Here is a 15594-nt window from a genome sequence, read left to right on the forward strand (position 1 = left end):
TTGAAGCTAGAAAGGTGGCAGGGTCCGCCACATTTAAACAAAGTAAAGTAGTATAAATTGTTTTGTCCTTTAAGGTCAGTTTGTTTATTCAGTTTATTCATCATGAAAACAAAGAGAGTTCGTTTATTTAGTTTAAGGAAGAAAAATGTCAGTCAATGAGGATCTTTCTCTTCTGATTGAAATTTCTTCACCATAATTACAGAGTGCTCCTTTAAGGGATTGAATCTTGTCAAAGGGCAACTTCACCAATTTCACACATTAAAGTGTGTTCACTGGTCTTGGAGGTCTACTGTACATGTGAGAAAGTAGTTTAAAGCCTTCTGTGACTCCAGAGGAAGCTGCATGTAACCTGTTGCCTCCAGTGATGTCACTCAGTGACTACATTGCATTGTGGGTAATGTAGGCACCAGGTTTTTAAAGCAGTCCGCTGGTCTGCAATATACTCCTATAACACTGTTGGACTCACAGAAAGTTTAAAAACAAATGAACAAACTCAATCCAGCAGAACCAGAGATAGCACCTTTTTTATTCCACATAGTCTTCTTCCTTTTCAAAAACAATGTGAGCACATTTTCTCATGTATGTGTTTCTTGTTGTACTAAGTGCTGTATCGTAGGCAACTGGACTTGTTATAGTTTCTTGAAGATGTTTCACCTCTCATCCAAGAGGCTTCTTCAGTTCTCACTAACTGGAGGAGAGTTGCAGGCTTTTAAACTCTGTGTGGGAGTGTCCTTACAGAGTCGTTAAGGACACGTGTGAGCTCTGAGTCCAGTTGCCCATGATACAGCACTTAGATTTACCATGACCTGGATGACTGAGAACCTTCATCAACGTATCGCTTGTTGTTTTTTATACAGAATTAAATGGATGACACAGTTTAACAAAGTATTCAGATTGTTTGATAAGTAGAATTAAAAATTTGAAAAGACAAAGCAGAAAGCCTTTTATGTCTTTGTGTTGTTTGTGGTCAGAGGGAGACAACAGCATTTTTACATTTTATTCTCCCAGCTTTTTTAAAATGCTGTGTGTAAACTATTGCAAATTTGCTTTTACACTAAATCTTGGTGCTTCCCATAGTGTGTGTTGGAGCAACTTTCACTCCACCACACTCCCACAGCTCAAACAACTCCATCAAGTTTGCTGATGACACGACCATTATCGGCCTGATCACTGATGACAATGAGGAGGTGAGAGCCCTGACATCTTGGCAGACTACTTGTATGTTCCCACATTTGTTTTGTGTTGTTCTGTTTGCTGTCTGTTTGCATCATTTACTTCAATATGTTGTCTTGTGTTGCATTATTTTTTTTGTTTGTTTCACAATATAAAATTAAATTAATTATTATTTAAATCAGGAAATATCTGATCAAAATAAATAAGCAAGCTAAGAAAGTGACATGTAGCATCAGTTTTCATAATGGAAGCTGTTCAGTCCCACACTAACTCTTTTAGTTTATACATTGAGGACTATCTTTCAGGTGCAGGTTGGACAGTATGAAGAGCCTTTCCTCAGGCTCCCTCTGAGCGCTGTGCACCACTCTGCATGTGAACTTGGAGGCCTGGTCGTCTTCGTTGGGAGTGAGTTTGAGAAAACTGAACATGGAATAGAGGCCATTGATGTTCAGGCTCGGTGGAGTGTTGAAGACGCCGGAGCAAACCGTCTCGCCATCTTTAGTCCAAGTCACTGACACGTCCTCAGGACAGAAGTCTTTGATGCACAGGTGCAGTGTACACTCTTCATTCAACAGAGGACACAGTGGTTCACAGTCAATGAACCTCACATTAGGAGGAGTTCCTGTTCAAACACAAAGGGGGGACGTATCATTAAATTTGTTAAAGGTTCTTAGTGTATGTGCAGCATTTTAGCATGAATAGTCATGCTCATTTTGACATATTAAGGAGAGAGGGGTGAGGCTTTACAGAAATGTGTTAAAAACAGACTCATCTACTCACTAGTCTGTCTTTACTGGCCGACTTTAGTTACAAACTATTCTAACTCTGACTTTACAACCTGTTCATTGATCAGTTTATAGAAAACTGGATAAACGTGTGTAGTAAGGAGCTTAGTGGTGGTGACGTTTAAGTCATGTGACCGTGATGTCGTCTGTTTATAGCCTAACATTAGCTTTTTCCTGCTAGAGATTTAATTTATGCTTCAAACATCGCAAAGGTGGTGTTCATCTGTGAAGATTATCCTGCTGAACAAAATGTGTTCAAAGTATCATTAACTTGTGTTTGTCACAGAGATTATTTTTTAAGCTATAATCGAAATCAAATCCAAAAATCCCACAGAGGGAACCAGGGCGATAGGGTTAGCCTACAAACAAGACATCTCTGCAGCACTCTACAACATCTGAGCTAGCAACCTACATGCTAAAGATAGCGAGCTACTCTAACACTAACAATACAAAGCTAAACAAGCTAGCAGCTGTTACCTTTTCATTAACAGGGATTAAGACAATCCAAAGTTTGGAAGATGTGGAGAAACCCCTTACCTAATGTGCCAGATGCATTATTATGGATCCCACTGCTTTCCCTGTTAAAACCTGACCTACTCTGCCTCTGACTGGCTTAATCTGATATTTTCACCCACATCCTCACGAATTTGACTCCTCATGCCTAAACCTGACCAACCTGACCAACAAAGGCATCAAATCCCTGAGTCAGAGTAGGGCTGTTCTTAGCAAGAAAAGCAGTGGGATCCATAATAATGCTTGTCGTATGATTTGTTATACACAGCCATCAGGGAAGTTGTCTTTAGAAACTGTAAAAGGGCAGACACTATCAAGAAATACTTAGTTGGTGATAGACGGATGGGTAATTCAAACACATCTTCAACTAATCAGATAAACAGTAAGAGAGTGCTACCACCAGCGGAGCCGGTTAGTAAACCAAAGTGTTGTGGAACTCAGTCAAGAGAAGGGCGATAACGTCTTTTACATCGAGCAAAAGCCTTCAGTGTTGTTTATTGTTATTCTTCCAATGAAATATACTCTCCAGCAGCATCTACCTCTTGAGGAGCCGCCATTGTTGTTTTCAAATGAACGGTCACATCTCTTGCTGGTTGTCAAACCTAAACCACACCTGTAGCTACCGGCAGTCCCTCAAAGGACACTAATTGGTTAAACCACTGTCGTTCGGCCGCAAGTGCATAGCTTGAAGCCTGATCAGATGGATCTGCAAGATCAAATGATCATGTGATTATGCAAATTCAGCTCCCTCACAAGGTAAAGAAACCCCACCAACAAGTCATGTTTGTCTCAAGGCAACAAGTTTTTTTCATACAGTAGGTGATGACATTTAGAAAACAATATATTACTCTGTTTAAAATGTGATTGCAGTCAGAGATTTACTCTAAATGATTATCTAAAGGCACTAAGAAAACACTTGGTGCTGCTACCTTGTGTATTAATGTGGTACAGGACATCTTTGTAGCCTGGAGCAGAGAAGCTGGAGTGGTAAATGCGGCAGGTGTAGACAGCTCTCTCGTCCTCTCTCTCCATGACAAGCTGGACCTTACTCCACATGCTGTAGAGGCGATTATGGTCAGAGAAAGGTCCAAAGTGTGTGACAGTGCCGATCTCCTCTCCGTCATTCCTGGACCACTCCAGGTCCACGTCTGGAGGGTAGAAGTTCTCCACTCGACAGCAGAGAACCAGCAGCCTCTCCACCTTGGGGATCTGAGGGATGCTGGTGATCTGGAGAAAAGATGGCTCCACTGGAGGTGTGGAGGTGAGAGAGAAGTACTGTTAAATTATGTAGGAATCATTCACAGGAGAACGATAACAACATATTCTTTAATATGTCTCATCTGCTGAAAATATTATTTCAGGTCCAAGTATGACAAAGTATGACAGGGGGATATCATGGATTTGTGACATGGGAGCAAGATCAGCAAAATATGCACATGGGAGAAGTTTTCCTTTGTAACATGAGTTAAATGATGTGAAAGGGTCTATTTTAACCCAAACCATTTTTTCCTGAACCTAACCAAGTGTAGTGGAATCTCAATGATTTTGCACTCATTTTAGGGGCACCACCTCTGAAGAGAAAAATTGAAATTGAAGTTATCAGTCAAATATCTAAAGTGTGACTTCTCGATTAAATTGACCTCCATTCTCTGCTTCAAAGGAATACACAGAACCACGACTGGGTCTAAATGAAAATGTTTATTAACTGAGTAAATACTATTACAAATGACTTAAATGATTATCAGAAATGAACATTTACCATATGTAGACAAAGCAGTCAAAATTATGATAGTGAATTGAATGATGAATGGGGAATCGTGGAGGAAATAATCTGTTCAATACCGATTCTAGTAACTAATACTGAAGGAAAATGCGAAATTTTGAGATTGAATTACTGTCAATAAGATTATTGTTATTATTATTATATTATTTTGAAAAACTGTGGAGGCTGGGCAGGAGTTGAGAGCTCGGTTAGGACACACAGCAATGGAATGCAATGGACAGACCCTCTTCACAGCGACTCTGGGTGGCTTTGTCCCTGATTCAACACATGGTTTGGTCAACACACGGTTCAACACACGGTTCGGTTTTCACTAGATGCAGTTCAGTGATTGTAGACGTGAGATCTGGCAGACGGGCTGTCTGTTTGGGTCTCCCTCTCAGCTGGATGATGGCAAAATATCAATCTGGTGTTATTGGCTTTGCCGGATAACTTAAAAATATTTGGTGCTTTCAGAGTCTTCGGGAAAAACCGCAAGGTTGTATAAACTGGTAGTAACATTATAAACTATAAAAATGTGCGCACAAAACAAAAAGGTAAAAATAAGTATATGAAAACAATTGAGAGTATGACAATCAGAAAAATAAAAAGACAAAACGAAAAAGTAAGGAAAAGAAAGAAAAGAAGAAAAAAAGACAGCAAAAATGGCAAGAAACAAGAAAGGGAAGAAAGGGCAAAACAAACACGCGTTTCCTGTTGATCTTATGTTCATAGGAAAAAGGTGTGTCTACGGTCAACCAATCAGGAGTCTCATCCCTCAGGAGTCTCCTCCTTTCAGTGTTTGTGACGATAACTCTTGAAACTTTAAATTATTAAAACACGGATTAACGTGCTGAAAACGCATGTATGTCATCCACCATGACCATTTTCTTTACCTTGAACAAGAATTTTGACTGAATGCGATGAGCAAAATGACAAATGAAGGAAACAGTTACTTCATACTGTTTTTAAAGGGTGCTGCAAAGGTAGAAGCATGTAATGTTCATTCGACTTGGTATGCAGGCAGATTTATGATCCGTGTTGTTATCTGCCCAGCTTCAAAGTTGAGAAGTCCCATGTGTTTGTGTCTGGGCTGTTGCAGACAGAGATTTACACTGAAGTGTACAATCCATGTTGGTGTTTACAGCCATTAAACAAACGGTGAGGTCTTATTATTCCCAAACTGTAGAACAGGCCCCATCTCCATCCTGTGGAGGTGTCAATTGTGCTTTTGGCCCCAGATAATCTCAACAGGCCTCTTACTATAAATCATCTTGAGTTGTTAAACTTCAAGAGTGGGCAACCATGTCATGTCTCGCTCTGTGTTGTAGTTTATGTTTTCCACTGCCTGTTTTATTTTGTAGTATTTACCTTTCCTGTCGTTTCAGATCCTCTCTCCCTGCCCTTGTGGGTTCTCCCTCCACCATGATTGTCTTCCCCCGCCCTGATTACATTCACCTGTTCCCCATTACATGTTCCCTCTGTTGTATATATAGTTCCTGTGTTTCCCCTGTCCGTTGCCAGTTTGTGTTTTGTCTCCATGCTAAGCGATCCAGTGATAATCCCAGTGTTTGAGTGTTTTTTTTTTTGGTTTTTGAATCCTGCTTGTTTTCCTCGACCCCGTCTCTGTTTGCCTTCCTCTGGCTAATCACCTGTCTACCGAACCTTGCTAAGTAAAGACTTTTACTTTAATCTGAACTCTGGCTAATTCGTTTGTCGTCACCCAGACGTGATAAACCTCTCCCTTCTGAATTGCAGCATACTGATGGGAAGGTTTGTAGCTGTTAAGTGGGGAGGAATCATGTTTTGTTTGAGTGTACCTAAGACGGCCTTGTGGTGGAATGCAACAGTGCTGAGGCAGGTCCACTACACAAGTATTTTCGTTCCCTAAACCTAACCAAACAGCAACAGAAAAACTGAGAAGAAAATGAAATTGATAAGTGAACTTAGTGTGAGAATGATGTATTTGACAGCATTGAAAACTACATCTGGAGCAAGTCATTGTGGCTGAGTGGACTGTGTACAGGACTCTCACTCAGTAGACAGAGGCTTGTAGCTCGTTTGAAGCATATTGTTATACTGCTCACTTTTTAGTTAGGTTTAGGCAACAAAAATACTTGGTTAGGTTTAGGAAAACATGGTTTGGCTTTAAATAAACCCTGTCACAACAATAACGTGTTTGAAAAGATAACTTCTCCCATGTGCAATGTCAAGCTATGACATCACAAAAAGGTGATTGGTCAGTTTCAATTATAGTCCTGGAACCACTAATTATGACCTTCCAGGAACATCACCAACACAGCAGCAACAGATACACCTGGTGATGAAACTAAAACACAAGGATTCCTCTTCTGAGGATCATGAATATCCACAGCAAATTAAAGCAAAATCTGATGGATCGTTTTCCAAACACCTCACCATGGACCAAAGAGTTAATCAAATCAGATGCGATGGTGGCATGAGACAAAAAGGTCAGGGGGTCAGTACACTTATAAGGAGTCTGACTGTGGGGACCGTGAATATCTATAACACATTAACTATCAATCTGACCAGCAGCTGTTCAAACATCTTTATCAGGCCAAATTTTTATTCAGTCGCACAGACTGAGTAAGATCAGTCATTTCAGAAAACATCATACAGTGACATGAACATGATGCTCTTAGAGCCACAGTTACCTACCTGTTACCCGGACTGTTGTCTCTCTGCTGATGGTCTTGCCCCTGCACCGCACCTCACACTGGTATTTGGTCAGGTCGCCAGTGACAGTCAGACACAATGTCAGGACAGACGTGTGGTGTCTGCCGTCCGATTGGAGAGAGGCCTTTTCACTCACATCCTCATTGACCAACAGCGAAACGGATTCTGACTGGACCACTGAGACTGCACCGCCTCCTAATCTAAACCATTTCACCTCGAGCTCCCTCTGTCTTGCTCCTCGGATGGTGCATTTGAGGTTGAATGGCACCTGAGCATATATGATGCTGGGTTGGATGATGTTGGAAACACTTGGTGGAGCTGTGGAGAGAGATGGGAATTCATGTTGTTGCACAGTTACAAAAGTGCAACCAAGTGTTCTTTCTTGAGAGGACAGTGTCTACTCTTCTCTGGGGTCAAACTTGAGTTACATATTATACAGATGACAAACCAAAGGCCTCACAGTCAACAGATCTTAATCCAACTTTGTTCTGTTAGGTGTTCAATAAATGAAGTGCCACCATCATCAAACACATGTGGTAATATCTTAGAAGAATGCTGTCCATCCCTCCAGTAGAGTTCCACACTGAAGCTTTTCTGAGGGCTCATGGTGAAACAACCTTACTAAAATACTTTGTGTGGTTTTGTCCTAATATTTGATAGGCTATTTGCTTCATGTACTGCTGACTAGTTTAAAGCTCTTACACTGCATCATGTTTAACAAGTTCAGTTCAATATACATAAACTTCACACTCTTATAATATGAATGTAATGCAGTTAAAAGTACAAGATTTCTTTCAGAAATATAGTTAAGTAAAAAAAACTCAATAGATATAGTGAAGTGTAGTACCATTTTTGGACCACTATGGAGCAGTGTTTAATCCCAGTTAAAGGAACAGTGGATTCAAAAATGATTTTACTTTTTGGGTGAACTTTTCCCTTTCATAGACAGCCTTTTTCTGCTAATCAACTGCACAGTTAACACTAAGCTGTTGCAGTTTTCAAAGAACTCACAATATGTTGATCTAACTGTAATAACATTAACATTAATCTTAGCTTGGTTAAAAAATAGCTGTATACCCTGTGTTTGAATAAATTAACATGCACTTTGTTCACATTAAGACATACCTTTACAGAAATACCTGTAGAGAAGCAAAGTGGCACCAATAAGAGAGGAGACCAGTAACAAGCTGATGACACTGGTGACAGCTATCAGTGTGACAGCACTGTAAGGGGGCTGTGATGGAGCTGAAGGGAAAAGGATTTGAGAGATCCATATAACATACAATACATATATCAGAGTTTAAAGAATAAAAGAAAGAAGAAATGAAGTCCCACCCTGAACAGTTAGTGTAACAGATCTGTTGTATGTCCCCCTGTAGGTCTGGTGCTCCACCTGGCAGATGATGTGTGTATCTCCCCCCTTCACTGCAGAGGAGTGCAGTGTGATGCCACTGCGAATACTGTAGGTTCCATCTGGATTGTGAATAGCCATTTCAGTGCAGACACGGGAGAGTTGGCTCACACCAGCAGGGACAGTTTGGGAGCCATTTTGGATGTACCATGTAACGGTCAGTTTCTCTGGATAGAAAGCCGTGATGTCACACTGTATCGTCTTCTCCTCCCCCTCTGTCACAGCTGCCTTCTCTGGGAGCATCACTAAAGGCTGAGCTGGGAGACAGGCCAAAAACAAAATATTTAAGGTTTTTTGGCCGGTGATACTCCCTGAATTCTACAACATGCATTCAGGCACCAACACACATCACACCGCTGCTGTACTGCTCTTAGTGAGATAAAACTCTAGACTGGCTAACTTTGGTAGACATACTGTAATTATTATCAGCTGATGAGCCAGATATTTCAGATGGAGAGTGATTATTGGATTTGCATTCAGAAACACAACACCATGTGTAATGCTAACACATTCACTATAACAACTTTATACAGTGATAATTGTAAAGAGTTTAAAGCTTGTTCTGCTGTTCCAGTTGCCAAAAAAAGCAATTATTGCTGATGGAAATCAGTAGGTCAACATTCTGGTAAGTATGCTTACTCAGTTCTGAATCAATGTCACTCTCATATCTGAATGGCAAACATGAAGCTGACTTAGCTTAGCTTAAAGACTGGAAACAGGGAGACTGGAAAATTCAGAGGGTTTGACAGGTGGATTTGTCACCTATGGACAAGCTAGGCTAGCTGCTTTTCCAGTCCAAGGGTAAGCTAAGTAGGCATATTTCCAAAAATGACTCAGTCTTCCTTTAATTTACGGATATGTTAACAGCCTAAAAGGTTAGTTAAAAAAACCAGCAGAACAACAATGGGAGAAAACATTATAATAATTAATTTTACTTATATTTAAACAATGAAATATAATTATAAAATAACAAAAAAGTCATAGGCACTCACAAATAAGTACATAACACTTTTTAATGATGCAGCCCGAGGCCTTTCTCAGAAACAGGTCAGGTTCTTTATGCTGCTATACATTATTAAAGGGTGTTATATACAGGTCATTCCATGCCAACTCACTCAAATCCAGAACTTTTCCCAGTGAATCTCATGGATTTTCTTGCAAAAGAATCATGTTGAAACTTATATTAAATTCAGGTGACCTTACAAAATCCTATAACTGCATTCCAAATTCTTTTTAGTTATGAATTTATGCAGTTTGGCCCTCAGAGTTTCACCCAAAGGTTGTAATTTTTGTGATTTTTGTATATTCTAAGCCTCAGCGATCTCTGATATTTCACTTGGTTGGGTTGAAATTTGTCCTGAACATCCAAGAGACCCTAAGGAAACTTGACAACATGTATTCACTTAAATAGTTGTTGCTGAATGGTTACAGATATCAAATTAATAACAGGTCTTCTTTTTTTTACCAGAAGGATTGCTCATTTTCAAAAATTCATATCTCCACTAGTTTATGATTGTTTGAAATTAGCAAAGTTTCAAGTTACATTCAGTGTTTTTATTTTATCAGTAGACATTTGTACTGTGTTGACTTTGCAGTTTTCTGTCTATCTGATACCTATTGAGCCTGTTTTTCATTGAGTTCAGGAAATGTTCAAGTTACGGCTTGTAATGGCTTGGTGTGTTGCAGACTAGATGATGTCATTCTGTTCTGTGTGTCTGGACGTAATATTAATCCCACTGTTCCATACGCATATACTATTTCAGAATTTCAAGCCCTCTGAACTAATTTCTGACATCAACAACTCAGCCGAACAAAAAAATCAGTCCTGCCCTTGACAGTTGGCTTCTGCCTCTAGGATTTTCCAAGTGAGCAGGGCTCTGTGATCTCACTATAACATCAAACTGCTTAATGATGAAATAAATTCTGACTGCACTTTTTAATACTTCTGGTTATATTGCAATCCATTTTGCAGTGTCCACCCAAACCTGTCTCAGGTGGGATTATCCCAAACTTTCTGTATTAATTTCAATGCTACTAGTTGATTATGTCAGAAAATAGTTCAGAGAAGTCTGACACTGTGAAATAATCTATGTGCACTGAGCTAGGAAAGTAAGATTAATATTGTGTCCTGGCATACAGAACAGGATGACATTGCCTTTACAACAAACCAAACTTTATCTTGCAAATTTCCAGAAACCAATGAAAAACAAGCTTAATGGGTATCAGACAGACATTTCAGTCAGTGAAAAGTACACTTTCACATACTAAAGTTTCAAGGAAATTAAAATAATCCTTCTTGGGGAAATCTACAGTCAAAATAACTCGGAAAGTGGGTTTTTTCAGCTCTGAAGCTATATTTAGCGAGACCTGTGGCCTGTGTTTTTTTTTATGCAGGACCAAATAACTAGTAGATGTGACAGAACTACATTAAACTACCCACAAACATGGTTGCATAAAAGTGAAAACTGTTGGAGATATGAATTTTTGAAATTGACAGATTCTTCACTTAGGTAAAAATGACTTCCTGTTATTATTTTGATTACTGTAACCATTCAGCAACAACTAGTTAAATGAATGAATGTTGCCAAGTTCCCTTAGGGCAGGGATGGGAGACATTTTTTTCAGGAGGGCCATACTGACTTAAAATGTAAGTGAAGGGCCACAAATTGGGCAACTGAATTGAAATATTAAACAAATAGTGCTGAATTATTTTGTAAACTAATTCTCAGTACCAAATGCAGCACTGATTGAAGAGAAGATCAGACTAACATTAACTATTCATGAACAAACAAACAAATAACTTATTTTCTGTTTTAACTAACTAACTGTACGATATTTATGAATGACAACATAAAAAGCAATGCCTACTCATGTCATTTAGCCCAATGGGAACAGTTGAGACGGACACCTCTCTTATCACTACTCTGATCTGTAACGTGACTAGCTGAAGTTCAATCATGTCTCCGTCTTGACAACCGCTATTGTAACTTGTCGCTTGAGGTGAGTGAACAACAGTCATTTTGAAGCCTACTGTCCAATTGAAATGTATACAGGCCAACAATCTCTGTTGGATTCAAATAAATAGCAATGCAGACTGACTGTAGTCGTTCACCTCGAGATTCATTAACGTGCTGCCGTGCTACAAAAATGTTGAAATTCAGCTCAGGGGACTAAACTTAAAAAAAACATAACTTAGAAAGTACGTAACTGTAGAATTTTACAGTTTCAACATGATTTCTTTCAGGAAAACACAAGACATGAAGTAGGAGGCCCGAGGTGAGCTGGTATCGAATGTCCCATTTGGGAGTACTGACAACTTCATTTGTTATTTTGTGATTTTTGGGTACACTCATAAGACTTTTCAGTTGAGCATGCCAGGTCTTTTGTTTAATTGAATGTAATTAAGCGGTACACATTATTGAGGTGCCACTCTTCAGCTTCTATACCAGAAGTCTGACATGCAATTAAAATCATTGGAGGGAAGAAAAATAAATAAATAAATAAGGAGCATAATGAACAGTCTTATTAGAAAGAGCAGTGTGAGGAAAGGGATCATACAGTGGAAAGGTTGTATGACCCTTCTCAGTGAAAATTAGGATTTCATACAAAACCTCTGACAGTGAAGTACAGTAGTACATGTTGAGTCATTTTCTAAATCGAGAGAGTGTGACACAGATCAGAGTAGAAACAGATAGAGGAATACCCAGCACTTCCAGTGAAGTGGTCTCTGTGTAGACCACAGGTGTGATGATTCTGCAGGTGTACAGCCCTTCATCTCTCACAGTCACATTATGAAGCTGCAGAGATGCATCGCTTTCCAGAAGTCGCGTTTTATCCACCACAGAGCCATCTCTGTTCACATGCGCTCTACCATCCACGAGAGTGTACATAACCTTCTTCTCTGCACGTTTATCCGCCATGTTCCACTCAACAGTAAGAGCACTCCACTCCACCTGTTTGGACAGTTTATCAAACAGGCAGCTGAGAGTCACGTCTGTGCCCACCAACACACTCTGCTTCCTTGTCGCGTCGGCTGAGGAACCTGAAAACACAGAAGGGATTACCTGAGACTGAAGACAAGTTTGCAAAAGACAAGACAATAACCAATGCAAAAGGCTTTCCTTTGAACTGGAATCTGAAACAATAGAAAACAAGACTTGACATTTACCTTTACAGTGTAGAACAATAATTGTGACTTTAATCATCATTTTCACAACCTGTAGGTGCTCCATTTGGACTCAGATGTCACGACATCAGTACATGACGAAGTGAAAGAAAACGCACCAGTTTTGCAGCGTTCAAACAGACTGAAGATCACGTGTTGTTGAACATGTAGAGAAGGGCTTGGCTGCTAAACATTAACTCTCCCGCACTTTGACCTGTGGCTGAAACCTGCTGCATGCAGAAATACAAGACTCAACAATAATCTGCTGGGACTCCACTATAGTCATGATTCAATAATCCGTCTATGCACTATTGTCACCAAGATAAATTCATTTACATTTATTGCAGTTGTTGAACATCTCAGTCATCTCATGCAGAATCAACAGCCTTCCATTTACAACCTAATTTAAAAAACAATAAATTTGACAATAAAAATGTATAATAAAAATTGACAAAGTAAATCTACATTAAATTTACCTTGTAACCTCAACACCATAACTCAGGAACAGAGGGGAGACATTCGGTCAGAAACTGAACTGGTGACACTAATCTTGGGTCTCCACCTTTAAACTGTGCTGTTGCAGAGATCTTCTGTCCTGCTGGGTTGAATGTGTGTGAAGCATCCACGTTCTACAATTTGTAGCTCTGTGCTCTCTCGGAATGAGCTTTATTGCAAACGTGGACACATTCAAGGAATGTGACTGTTTTTTGTTTCTCTGACACACTAACAGACATACAGCAGTCGTCCAACGTCTTAATCATGAAAATAATTGATGCAGTTTATGCATTTTAGCTAACTGTCCTGAACTATTTCTTTATTAAATTAGGTGGCCTACTCAACAGTTTTAGAACAAGATGTTACAAAATGTAGGTAGTTGTATGTTGGACCCAAACATGGATGCCAAGACAGGGGAAAGGAATTTATTTAGGTTGCTCAGGTAAATGGATAGTGGAGGAAGGCTGAGGCTCAGGCTCAGGCTGGTGGCTCAGCAGATGGAGCAGCTGGGGCTCACGATATTGGGAGGCTGAGGTTTAGGTGGAGGCACAACGGAGTGAGACACAGAGGATCCACAGAGGGATTTTGGCTGGTGGTAGAGGTGCAGGAGGCAGGGCGACAGAGTGGCTGTGTTGCACAGGCTCTGGGAATGACGAGGAGATACAAAAAACATAGCTGCCAACTCTCACGCTTTGCCTGTTTTCACACGCACTCAACCGTGTGTCAAACAGCGAAAGCGTGAGAGTTGGCAGCTATGAAAAAATTAGTCACAAGGGTAAGAAAAGTTATACAAGAGCAAAAAGTGGCACTAGCTGTATTGCCATATATACCACGGCGAAGAGTGGAAACAATCTGGCAGCGAGTGGAGAGAAGACCAGAGTATTTAAGATGGCGCTGATGATTAGATGAGCTGCAGGTGTGTGAGAAGCAGGAGCTCCAGCCTCTGCAAAGCACCTCTGAGAACACATAAACAAAACAAAAGCATGAGGCACAGAAAAATACCACACAAAGTCCAAATCATCACATGATATTCAAAATAAATCTATGTGCAGCAGAGTGAGGTGTCAAACAATGTTTCAGAAATGTCGTGATTGATGGAAGCTAATCTTGAAAACCAGTGTGTTCATGATGAGCAGTGGTGGAACACAGAGGGAAGTTTGTTTTTAAAGACAGTGACTTTGGAAGACACTCGCCTGATATGGTCACCTCAGACTGAGAAAGCCTCATTTTATCTTCAGTTAAACTTGATTTTGTCTCCCATCATTTCCACTGGAATAGCACTGGGAAGGATTTCTTCGAAGCCAGTGTGTGCAGGAGGCACGATCACAATGTTAACGTGGACATCTGACTATTGTTTGGAGACAAGACTTTGTATCTATCCCTTAACAACCTCTTAAAGAGCACTCCACAAATGTGATGCATTATGAGACAGTTATGAATCAGTCTAAATTAAATACTGACATCTATATATGACCAACATAAGCAAACGAGACCATCAGACAGGAAGAGACTAAACAAACTGGTCAGGAGGGCCAGCTCTGTCCTGGACTGTCCACTGGAGTCCATAGAGGTGGTGGGTTAGAGGAGGATGTTAGCTAAGTTGACGTCAATCATGGACAACACCTCTCACCCCCTGCACCAGACTGTGGAAGCCTTGAGCAGCTCTTTCAGCAGCAGACTCTTACACCCAGTGTAAGAAGGAGCGCTACCGCAGATCATTCATCCCCACAGCCACAGAAAGACAGACTGTTTGACCCCACAGACTGATTAACTCAAGCACTACCTGAACAATCACTTTCCACTCACTTTGCTTTTTGTAAATATCTTTTTTTTCTATTTATTTTCTAGTTAACTTTATGCGTATTTGTCTGATTCTTTTTCCTGTACTTGTTGCATCTTGAGCTGTTGTAACAAGTGAATTTCCCATTGTGGGATAAATACAGTCTATCTAATCTAGTCAGCGAGAAGACTGACTATTTCTGATTAGTTCTTTGAGGAGTCTCACAACCTGAGGAATGAAGCTGCTCTGCAGTCTGGTGGTACAGCACTAAAGCTCAGCTTACTTTGTTTTGCACTGTCCTCAGGTGCTACCAGAATCATCACAAAAAATTAAAGTTCCTTGTAGTAAATTTAAACTTGAGTACATTTTTTAGTCAAAAAACAGCAGTATAATACACTGTGGCTCTGTAGGGAGCTTGGAAAAAAAAAACACTTATTTTTTTTCTTGGAGGGAAGTTAGATAATGAGATTGACGACTCTCTAATGTCTCTATATAAAGCTACAAGGCATCAGTCTCTTAATTTAGCAGTTAATCTTCGACATTGTTTGATGTGAAAAGCACCAAAGCCATCCATACTGACTGAGTGGGTCAACAGGCACTTACTTACATGTAAGTCCGATTCTAAGTATATACTATACTACCTCATTATCTGCAATAATGGATGCGAGGAAGCAGATGTGTGTTTTCCCTTAATAGGCACATAGTATGAGTTTGTATGTGACATTTTTGTAGATCAACACAAACTGTTCCAAGATTTGTCAACGTCATGAGAGTCCTTCTTTTCTTTTTCACATAGGGAGAATAAACTTAATCCTG

The 15594-nt window shown here is 40.0% G+C and overlaps 1 gene segment (V, D, J or C); it reads right to left on the reverse strand.

The window, feature by feature from the left end:
- Positions 1 to 508: 508 nt before the first annotated feature.
- LOC140997781 (immunoglobulin heavy constant mu-like) lies at positions 509 to 12607 on the reverse strand. The segment is given in 7 exon segments: positions 509 to 1795; positions 3401 to 3718; positions 6910 to 7245; positions 8053 to 8172; positions 8263 to 8595; positions 12042 to 12380; positions 12507 to 12607. Coding segments are annotated over 7 exon segments (1857 nt in total).
- Between the last annotated feature and the right edge of the window lie 2987 nt (positions 12608 to 15594).

The sequence above is a fragment of the Pagrus major genome, chromosome 6 (genome assembly GCF_040436345.1).
Source record: "Pagrus major chromosome 6, Pma_NU_1.0".
Taxonomy (NCBI): Eukaryota; Metazoa; Chordata; class Actinopteri; order Spariformes; family Sparidae; genus Pagrus; species Pagrus major.